General features: G+C 40.5%; 1 protein-coding gene across 1 annotated transcript; it reads right to left on the minus strand.

Moving 5' to 3' along the window:
- Positions 1-5,576: 5,576 nt before the first annotated feature.
- Positions 5,577-10,510, minus strand: LOC149814578 (protein NRT1/ PTR FAMILY 2.7-like). The gene is made up of 4 exons (XM_089988554.1): positions 10,327-10,510; positions 9,054-9,271; positions 6,557-7,095; positions 5,577-6,407 (listed from the first exon to the last, which is right to left on the minus strand). The coding sequence occupies exons 1-4, from the start codon at positions 10,463-10,465 to the stop codon at positions 5,603-5,605; spliced, it is 1,701 nt and encodes a 566-aa protein (XP_089844680.1). The 5' UTR covers positions 10,466-10,510; the 3' UTR covers positions 5,577-5,602.
- Between the last annotated feature and the right edge of the window lie 517 nt (positions 10,511-11,027).

Genomic DNA, 11,027 nt, shown 5'->3' on the forward strand with positions numbered 1-11,027 from the left:
GAAGTAATGTCCTCAACTTGAAACATCTATTTGTTGACACCCCATTTGGACCGAGACATTTCATACATTAAGGGACTTGTGGTGGCTTATTTCAGAATAAGAAGGTTGATTTTGATCCTATTTTTAGCATTCAAAACAACTTATTTACAATTTTTAACCAAAAGGAAAATTGAAGTAAAAGATTTCAACTTTTCATGAAGCTGAAAGTTACTACCAAAACAAGTTGTCAGGAGCTAGGAGCTAACAACACAGCATTTTTCATCTCTGTCATCAGTAAACCCTTTTCCAGGTTCGTTGTCAGGATTTCTCCAAGACATGCATTTGCGGTCAAGACTTTGCCAACCCCATGCATTGTCATTAGCTCTTTCTGACTTCAAAAAGTGTACCTCAAATAAAACAGCCTAGATCTTATTTCTACCCCCCTTCCAAACAAAGATTGGAATATTCATAAATCTGAAAGTACTTACCTCATCTCACCCCTAAATCTAGGCTAGAGTAGCTTGGGTCAATCACAACCAACAATAAAAAAAATCAACCAATAAGAGCCCTCTCAATGTCTACTTTTGATGGATAAAAAAATACAGAATATCCAGAAAACATGTCTGAATCCACTAAAAAAACTATTAACAGGTGAGCACCCCCTATTCCAGCATTATAACTAGGTTTCAAAATGAGGCCTTAAAAACCAAGGTGTTCTTAGCTACAAAGTACCCTATTTCTATGTATCTTTTGGTCCAACTCAAAATCTAAAACCCATCACCTTTAAAGAAGATGTTCAAAACCCCAAGTGGAGAGAAACCATTGATTGTGAGAACATTGGCCTCATCATAAACCGAACCTAGTCACTTGTTCCGACTAATCAAGCCTAACATGATGTGGGTTGCAAATCAATCTACAAAATGAAGAGAAATGTCAATGGAACCTTGGAGTGATACAAGGCAAAACTCATAAAAAAGAATGTACGAATTATTTTGAAACTCTTTGTCCTATGGCTAAATCGACAACCAACTCCACCATCAACCACTCGGTCAACCAAGTCGTCAGGGGCCTCACTGTCGTCCAGACCTTGGCCGATGACCATCTGACGGATAGTGCATGGACGCAGGTTACAACCTGTCCTGTGGCTTCTCCTCCTTGGATGGTGGCCGCCTCATCAAGTCGACAGAACACTAGGCCATCGGCTGACAAGCACACCAACGGCGCCCCAAGTGCAACCGATGAGGGTGGCTACCAAACCCCGAACCCTAACATCTCATCTCCATTCCATCATGGAGTGGAGGATAGAGAACCAAACCGATTTATTTCTTAACCGGTTCATTCTCAATGTCCTTCCCTCTGCAGAGTCACCACCATCTGGAACCGGTTTCATCCTTCATTCTATACTTCATATCTTGTTTTGGATCCAAATCATGCCATAAAAGCCCATAATAACCCAAATCCCTAATCAAATCAATTAGATCCTATTCAAACTCGTCATCTTACATATTCAAACCTTAACCTAACCCAAGATCCACTTCTACGAAGCTTCAAACAAAGTTTTTTTTTGTTTTATCAAGGCTCAATGTTAGTGAAAGAATACATATAAGAATTTCATACAAACCAAGAGTTGTGAGACCCTTAACCAGCAAATCATTAAGTATATTGTTAGATTTTGTAGTAGCTTTTTTTTAAACCATATAATGCCTTCTTCACATCCTTAAAGCATGATTTTCAATGTGCATTGGATGTTAAAGTAGAGCTAAAACTCACCCCAAATGTCCTCTCTCGAAGCCTAGCAAAAGCTCATATTCAATTAGAGAAGACTTGGATCCAAAATCATATATTAGATCCAAATCCCCTTTTATTGGTTCTACTTGAACCCACCTTAGACTCTAAAATTTCAATCCAAGACAAACCCACTCAAGGCTTAAACCAAAACCCAATTGACCCAATCCAAAATGAACTTCACAAAGCATACCTAAGCCCTAATCTATGTTAGAACCAAAACCCAATAATCGGATCCAAAATTGTCTTATGCACATCTTCCTTATCCCAAGCCCATTTTGGACCCCATGCTTGCTGAAATTGGACCGTCATAAGTGCATGGTGCATACATTGATGTTTGGATCGTGGATGTCTACGAGTAAGATTCCTTTAGAGTGGATCCAAATTTTATCTAATGCATGGCTACAAATTGATGTTTGGATCATGGATGGCTACAAATTGATTGCTCTAGATCCATTCAATTCATATCAGCCAAAAGATGCAGCTGAGGACTATGGATGGTTTGATAACATTTTAGGCTTCTAGATACATATTGGAGCAAATTTTGTTTGGTCCACATAGTTTCTAGAACAAAGAAGCTATTTAATTTCATATTAGGAGTCCATAACCCACAAAGTGGAGCGAAATTGAAAAAGGTGCAAGCGAAATCGAAAAAGTCTTATCCAACCTTATGAAGAATAATGCAAGAGAAAGGGCAACATATATCCAGGTCTACAAGATCCAATTGGATCCATTTTGCAATATTAACAATAGGACTTATTGTTTAAGTAGGAAGATTTTGGTTTTTCTCGTTCCTTCTCTTCGATAGGAATAGGGATTTGAAATGATACAAATTCCTCTTCATTTTGTTGTGCTCAGCGCAGGAACTGCCTAAGCATACTTTTTATGAACCATTTTTTTTTTCAAAGTCTAATGGATAGAACGCAAACAATGACCACTGGAGGATTTGATCAAGTGAATGGCCGCTTCACTATATATGGTCATCCAAAAATCCATCAAGGTGAAGGCCTTGTTAAGTCAAGTGAAAGTTCCTAAGGCTCTCAAGTCGATGTGGAGCAGGCGTCAAGCGCCAATGAGATTAGAGCTCACGCAAGAGGCGTCTTCCCTCCAACTACGATCGGTGGCTTCACATCCGATTTGACTAGCGGCCCATCGGTTGATCGGTTGGTTGGCGTTTTTAGTTTTTATGAGGATATTGGATCTATATTAGATCCATATCTAATTAGGAAGTTAATTGTGATAGGAACTTAATTACCCTAATTAGAGTTTATCAGTTAGATAGTTTGTTTTGATTGTGATTGGGGATACTCGTCTATAAAAAAGATGAGAAATCTTATTGTTAACTCTGAATTAAGGTGTGTTAAATCCAGTTATTTAAAATTCAATTTATTTGTTGCTTTTTCAGTTTTCCTAGATAAAGTTAGATAATTCTAGATTGATTGTAGCAGTAGATGTAGTTCAGTAGTTTTTCTTTGTAAATCCGGAGATGGATTTATGTCAAAATGGTAACTCAGTTTGTTGTCTGCACTCACTACTTTAGTTAATTTTTTGAGCATAAAGGCTACAGATTTGGTTATTAGGCTTAAAATCTGAACTATAGCTTAGAATCTTGAATCTTTAACTTTTCAATGAGTTAAAGGTTCCTCAAATGTGATGTTGGAGTGAGAACTTACTGAGTTTATAAGATAAACTATGAAAATGGACCTAGATCCAAATGGATGATGTGGTTTGCCATCTGATTTTTGGATGACAAAGTGGAATTGCCATCTAGAAACTTTATGATGCTGGTTGGAAAACTTCTTGCCAATCCCGATCATTCCAGTCATTGGACGGCACCCGAAATGTTGGGATAACTCTCCTAATTGATCGATATCCTCTTTGCACCTTTGTAGATGCATTTGAGAGGGTTGGCTAGCACTTTACTCCCTCTAAGCTTCATTGAAAACCTGTCTTTGTCGAAAGTTAGTCAATTAAAGGTAATTTGGACTTAAATCTAAGATCCAAATAACCCGTTATGAAAGACAAAAAACAGACATGACCACCTAAGATTCCAGATAATCTAAGATCCAAATACCCGAGTGCTGACAATGTGAAAAAAGATCATTCCCTGTCCTCACTTTCTCTCTCATTTTGGTGTGTAGATTCATTATACAAAGATTCTATAAGATCCGGGCCTGAAATTGAGAAACCACACGGAGATTCTGCCAATTTTTCGGAGAGGGGTCCTTTTAAATCCCCAACAGCCATAGGTGGGTGCATTGTTTGAAAATGATGGAACTTGGGAGCACTAAAGCCAAAATGGATCTTGGAGCCTAGAAAAGGTAAACTGTCTTGAACCAATTGGCTTTCATTTTTTTGAATAATTTCTCATATAATCTTGGTATCTATGCTTTTCTTGCATGAAAATTCATATTTTCTTTGTGTATTATGGAGTTTGCAGATTTGATTCTCCTGAATTGTGGAAGTTAAACTGCAAAAGCTTACCTACTTTGGCTTCACATTTTCATTGGGAGTAGGATAGCCAGAGCTTGAAACGAATGTTCTAAAATTTCTTAGTAACTTTAAAATTCAAGTTTTGCAAAATTAAGGTAAGTTCATAGCAGGCTTGACCCCTTCATCCCAAGTTCGACTCCCACCAGGTGTGCAGGTGCCTTTCACTGGTGGGTTTCGTAAGGACTTGGGGGTCAGTGACACCACCCAGAGATTACCTGCTTCGGTCATAAAAAAAGAACAAAAGAAAGTTTTAAGGTAAGTTTTTATCTTGCAAAACATTGTATACAATTAGGGATGGCAATGGACCAGGGCGGGGGACAGGGTCTCCACCCCCGCCCAATCTCAAGATTAGAACCTCCATCCCCGTACCGGGATAGATTTTAACCTTCACCCCCGCATTCATCCCCCTTTCATGTCCTCCATCCCCGGTTCAAATAGGGATGAGGCGGGGCGGGATCCCGTTTCTTCCCTGTAGGGGAAAAAATGTAAGTCCATCCCCGAACGGGGATGGATTTTAACCTTTGTCCCCGCCTCCATCCCCGTTTCATACCCTTCATCCCCGGTCCAAACGGGGCAAGGCGGGGCAGGACCCGCTTTCCCCCTGTCCACTGCCATCCCTATATACAATTTCAAGAGATCACGGTGGGACCCTGATTTTTCTTTTGGTAGTTTCAAGGAGATATAGGATTTTATGAATTCCAAAATCTCAATCATCTAGTTCATTTTTTTTGGGGGGGATAATCCAAGGAAAAAAAACACCATCACCGGCCCCAACTTGGCTGGCCTCCAGTTGGTAAAACCCTTAAGGTCCCCCTCCCCTGCCCAACGGGGAGTACATCCAGCTTCGACCTTGCGGCAAGAGATGCCACCTGTGGGTTTTAAACTTGTGATGTCCAGTCAACTTGGTGACATTCACAAGTCGCCCCTACCAGATGAGTAGAGCCCTTGTAGGCAATCATCTAGTTCATTTGAAATCTGAGATTCAAATGTTACAGTCTGAACGACAAACCCAGTGTAGTATTATAAAAGTACCCCTCCTTGCATTTGTAAAACTGGGTTAAATCTCAGTTTTGGAGAAATCCGGGTTTGACAAAAAACTAGGTTTTTTTGGCACCCAAACAGGCCATGAGATTTGGTCTTAGGTCGTAAACCATGTTGACACTCAAAACCTGGTTTTTAAGCAGGTCTTGGGTGTGATCCAAACGCACCCTTGGCATATATATATATATATATATATATATATATATATATATATATATATATATATATATATATATATATATAACCATTTTGGAGTAAAGAGAATAGCACTCGCTGAATAACATGCAAAGGTCCTCCCACTGTTTCATGTTCTTAGTTTGTACAACTTAGAACACAAGAGATAGTAACAGAAATTGAGCCCTCCTAACACGGCCAACGTCCAGTACACATTGTCCAAACGGCCCTGGTTGATATCATCTGGTAGCCATCCGGTAGCCCTTCTTATCATGTCCATAACGGGTGAGCCTAAACAGAATCCTATTCCCATGGTCATCGACATCATGGACGTGCCCGTGGTCTTAAGCGATGCCGGGAATTCATGGTAGTACAGGCTCACCTGGCCGGGCAAGTGGAAAGCCGATCCGGCTCCGATGAGTGCAAGTGGTGCCACCAGCAAAAGGGCAGAGATGGGCAGAGTGGTACTGGGTCCACCAACAACCTGGCCTTGTCTGTTCACCTCATGCAACCTTCTTGATTCAATAAGAGCCATGGTCCCCATGCCAGCAATGTTCAGTATATGTCCAACACCTATTCGGTGAAGAAGTGTAGGTGACTCGTTTCCCATGGTTTGGAGAAGTGGGCAAAAGAATTGTTCAATAATTGGTAGGAAGGCAACCATGCTAAGGAATGCAAAGACTTGGAAGGAAGCAGCTGGGATCTTAAAGTGAGGGCCCAAACTACGGTCCATGGTGAGCGCTTGGAGAATGGAGAGGTTTGCTTGGATGCCAACGGAAACAATAAGATAGACGCCAGTAGACCAAAGTGGCAGCAATTTCAGTACTGTTTTGAGGTCATCTACTTGTTGCGTGGTGCAGAGCCTCCAAGGCTTTGCCAACTTCCCATCCCAATGAATGTCACCTTCCGTTATCAGGGCTGCTTTGTTGAAGAAACTGCAGAAAGGTTGCAGATTTTAGAGACCTTGAAACAGTATCATTTAGGTTCGTATCCTGTGCTGCTTAAATGTATGCTAGCTAGACATGAACAAAACATGGATCATGTCTACCTTTTTGCCTGCATCGGAGAGAGTGGAACACCTTACCTAAAGCTAGAAGGCGATGCCGGAAGCTTTGGTATTGTCACTGCATCATCACCGTAATAGTAGTCCTCCTCTTTCATCGACACTGAAGTCTTAATCTTCCGAGTTGCACTGACGAGTACCCGGGCCAAGCTAACAAATGGGCTCCCTTGCGGTCGAATGTCTATGTAGCGCCATTTGCCTACAAGGAACATAACTAGGCCAACAGCATATAGCACCGTACACAGTCCATAACCCCAACCCCAACCTACATTGTCCATTATATAGACAACAACCGTGTATGCAATGAGCGTTGCGAGAGTCGTTGAGAAGAAGTACCAATTCACAAAAACTTCCTGGTCTTTGGGCTCGTTGAACTGGTTTGCGCCGAGGGCAACGAAAGTGTAGAACGTTCCTGCTGCACCTGCGGCTATCAGTGCAAAAATTAAGCAGAGGGCAACAAACTGAGCCGTTGATGGAGGCTCACATGAGCCTGGTACCTGCTCGCAAGATGATGGAGCAAGAGATGGCACTAATGCCGTAAGAGTTAAAGCAAAGGTCCCCTGCACATCAAAGTATAAGAAATTTTTATTAACCAAATTTCAAAGAAAAGCAGTACGACAAGTTGTTCTTGAGGAAACTGCTTGTCGTTTGATCACTAGAGGAACTAAAGGAACCAATTTAATTGGGTGACTAATGGTCCCTAAGGATAATAACTTTGTTGGTGGGAATCTGACTGACGTAAATCAGAAGCTCTGTTCACGAAGGAACAACTATACGCTAACAAAAACAAGAATAATGAAAATTGATAAATTATCTAATGCATAAAAACAAAGAAAATAACAACTCAAATCAATCAATCCCCTTGAGAAATTCCCATAATAAGTATTTATAGAGAAACCCAAGAAATCCTAAATCTATTTACGATCCGAGATGAATCCATTACATTAAAAATATCCAAATATAAGTAGAACTCAAATAAAAACCCTAAATAGATCTATTTCGAATCCAAAAGGATCTCTTGGGCTCAGACTGCACACTACACTGCCCTTGCATCATTGTCCGTAAGTTGGAGAAGATACTTGCTTTCAAGTCTAATTCTTGTTTATGCTTATTTTAATTTTGCTCGACTTTTACGAACTCCAACGAGTGTGGATCTATTGAGTACTGATACAGCGAAGCAGACACTGGAAGGATTCATTTGGTTGATGATCCTATCTGGATATTGTTGCTCCCTGGTGGCTGGCTGGTGGAAAACAACTTCAAATGGATCTGCTTGTAATATACGATTCAAAGTAGAAATGTTCAACTACAAATGCTTTTGGATCCAATTAAGACAGATTGGATCCAAATTGGTTTCACCGGGTCAAATGGGTACTTTGCGGACTATTTAGGTAGTGGACAAGTGCAAATGGGTATAAGCATGTTTAATCGACATTTGACTTCAAATGGGTTAACTTTGAATGGTTTTGAATCACAAGTGAGCCAAAATCAGGATGTAGGACCCAACCTGTTGGATCTAGATGTCCCCACAAACTAGACTCGACTGGAGTCTGGCTTACAACACTCATAACTGGTGGTTTTTTGGTAGGAATCGATCCCAATCCCATAGAAACTAAGTTTGAGGCTTGGTTTCCCCCGGCAAACCGGCTACATGGGTTATAAACCTGTTTGAAAAACCAGGTTGCCTGGTTGCCCATCATGGGCGAGCTCACCCTGTGGGGCAACCCACGGGTGGGCAGCCTCCCTAAGAGGGAGCCCTCCACCACTGGTGGTAGGAGGATATATCTTCCCATTGGTGGGAGGCAAGCAACCAATGGGCCAGCTAGCCTATAATGAACAACTAATTAAGTTGCGCTACTCCTACAAATCTATGCTATAAAAAATAAGAATAATAGAAATTTAAAAATTAACTAATGCATAAAATCAAAGAAAATAAAAATTCTCAATCCAATCAATTCTCTTGAAAAAATCCTATAATGAGTATTTATAGGGAAATACAAAAAACCTTAAATTTATTTGGGATCCGAGACATTTAAAAATCTTTAAATATAAATAGAATTTAAATAAAAAACCTAAACTGGAGCTAGATCCAAATGGATCCGTTGGGCTCAGATAGCACGCTGCTCCGCCCTACATATCTGGCTCACTTGAAAATCACTAAAGATGATCGGGTATGGAAAGATAAACCTCCTGATTGTCTATGACTCTGATTGAATGAATGTAGCTGGTCAGGATCTACCTAACCCCAGATTCCAATCTAGAAAAAAAAATGATTCTCTATTTTTGGTTTTTCCAAAAAAAAAAAAAAAAAAAACAAAATCATTTGGGTGAGGTGAGGCAAGACCCCGTTTTCCTTTGGTCCATTGCCATCCCTAAAGAAGGATTGAGGATGGGGCGAGGCGGGAAAAAGCGTAAGTCCATCCCCGCATGGGTTTTGATTTTAACCTCCGTCCCCGCCTCCATCCCCGTTTCATGTCCTCCAAACGGGATGAGAAAAGGTCCACACAAACGTACATACCAAGAAAGCTAGAAAGGTAGAAATGGAGATGGTGAGGAAGCAGCCAAGGTAGGAGTCGCACAATATGGCACCAGCAACAGGCGTTAGGTTGATGAGAGAAGCTATTATGGTTGTCATTTTTGCTGCCTCAATGTTCTTGATGTTGTACCGTTGGCTTAGGTAAACCAACAAGTCGGTGGTCACTCCAAAGATGGCAATAGTTGCAGCACATGCACTCCCTGCACACAAGGATACAGTGTTCATATACAAGTGGTACGTGTGTGTCAGTCATGCAGATTTGGTGCCCCATGAAAATGTTGTATGCCTACTCTTCAAAAGCAAAGATGCGATGTGCGCAACATACCAGCTGCAAGCAAATGCATAGCTCCCCATGTTTTGTGTATGTTTTAAGCTCTCTCAAGCTCGAGAACTTACTGACCATCAAAAAATTGAAGGCAATTTAAAGGCTTTTTCTTCCTAGACCAAGCTTGAACCTAGAAGGAAATTTAAAGGTTTTTTCTTCCTTCAGGAAATAGGTTTGGCTGATAAATAACCCTTGTGAGGTTCGAACTTTAGACCTGTTGGATAGGGAAATGCAACTTTGTTATTGCAGTTATCATATAATTTTCCATCAACCACTCTGTACAAGTTATTCCTCACTAAAAGGAATATGATATTGTTGTATATTCTCAAGATCAAGAAAGAAAAGCCTGAGTACTGCGGGTATAATTAAACATACATGAGACATAAGGTTACTCGGTTATTGACTACATGAGACTAACTTTAGGCTCTGTTTAGGAGCATGGCACCAGAGGAGTTGGGATGTAACTGGTACGTGACACTGAAGATAAGGATTTGGCTGATGTTTGAGAGAAGGAGTTGGAGGGGGAGGCGAGATTTTTGACTAGGAATCAGCAACTCCAACTCCTCCAAAATACACATTTGAACTCCCCTTAGAAAGAGGAGGTATTTGCAATTACTGGGTTCACAAGGATTCAAGTGAGTCTATTAAAAATTCAATTCACAGCATTTTATTGAATTCACAAGGATTTCCGTGAGTCCCCGGTGAGAAATCAGGACTAGTTAAAAGCCTGAATCCTTGAAAGAGTTGTTTATGCTTCCAAACAAAAGGAGTCCACAATTCCTCTCAAATCCATTTTTCTTGAAATGAATTTCAGTAGTGATACTTTTTTCAGACTCCTTGTAATTTCCTCTAACACGAGTTCTCAAACAAAGCCTTACTCATGACTCTTAAATCGTTAAGGGTAAGAGATGGAGCCAGGAAGAGGCTTACCAATGAGGAAGGGGAAAGTGCTCCATCCACCTTTCGTGGAGGAAGGTTGTGGAGTTTGGTTGCTGGGAACTTCAACAGCAATTGCTTGTAGGCTGCATTCCGGATGTTGTGGAGCCATATTCTTCTCGTCCTCCCGCATAGTCTTTCTATCTCTGATTATTAGACGTTCAAATGGAGCCCATCATGAAGTTAGATATATGCACATATGAGTTGCAAAGGGTAGGCGTGTTGTCATCTTTAGTCATCATCAAGCCTAAAAATGGTGAGATTGATATGGCCATCACTCTTGACTCTAATCGTAGAGCGATTGAAAGAGACAAATGGGCTCATAAATGATGGAGTTTTCACCAGGGTTTGTTGGAGTGTGGAGCGTTTTTTTTTTTACCATAATATAAATCTTAAATTTTCTCAAACTCCTTTTTGTATTCACTGGTAAACTCTTTATAAAACTTGTATATTCTTATTTAAAGAGGCATCCTCCTCTATTTTGTATATCTCAATCAATAAAAGAAGGCTCAGTGTTATCGTGAACGTAAGCAGTTTTTGCTTAGCCACGTAAAATTCTTGTTTTCATGTGTAATTGTTTTGTTTTTTTGCATTTTTCATGCTTGTTTTTTTTTATTCATCGGTAGGTTGATGGATCGTTCTCTATCAGGGTCGATGGTCTAAAGTGGTCCAAAGTCCAAGCCCAGAGAGTGGCT

This window comes from Nuphar pumila, chromosome 15 (genome assembly GCF_984573655.1).
Source record: "Nuphar pumila chromosome 15, dmNupPumi1.hap1.1, whole genome shotgun sequence".
NCBI classification, from domain to species: Eukaryota; Viridiplantae; Streptophyta; class Magnoliopsida; order Nymphaeales; family Nymphaeaceae; genus Nuphar; species Nuphar pumila.

What these genes read in the sequence shown, in the direction of transcription:
- LOC149814578 (XM_089988554.1), bottom strand. Translation starts at nt 10,465, where the DNA reads ATGCGGGAGGACGAGAAGAATATGGCTCCACAACATCCGGAATGCAGC. An exon ending in CTACCTTTCTAGCTTTCTTG is followed by an intron (nt 7,096 to 9,053) that starts GTATGTACGTTT and finishes TTTGATGTGCAG; the next exon opens with GGGACCTTTGCTTTAACTCT. An exon ending in GCATCGCCTTCTAGCTTTAG is followed by an intron (nt 6,408 to 6,556) that starts GTAAGGTGTTCC and finishes ACCTTTCTGCAG; the next exon opens with TTTCTTCAACAAAGCAGCCC.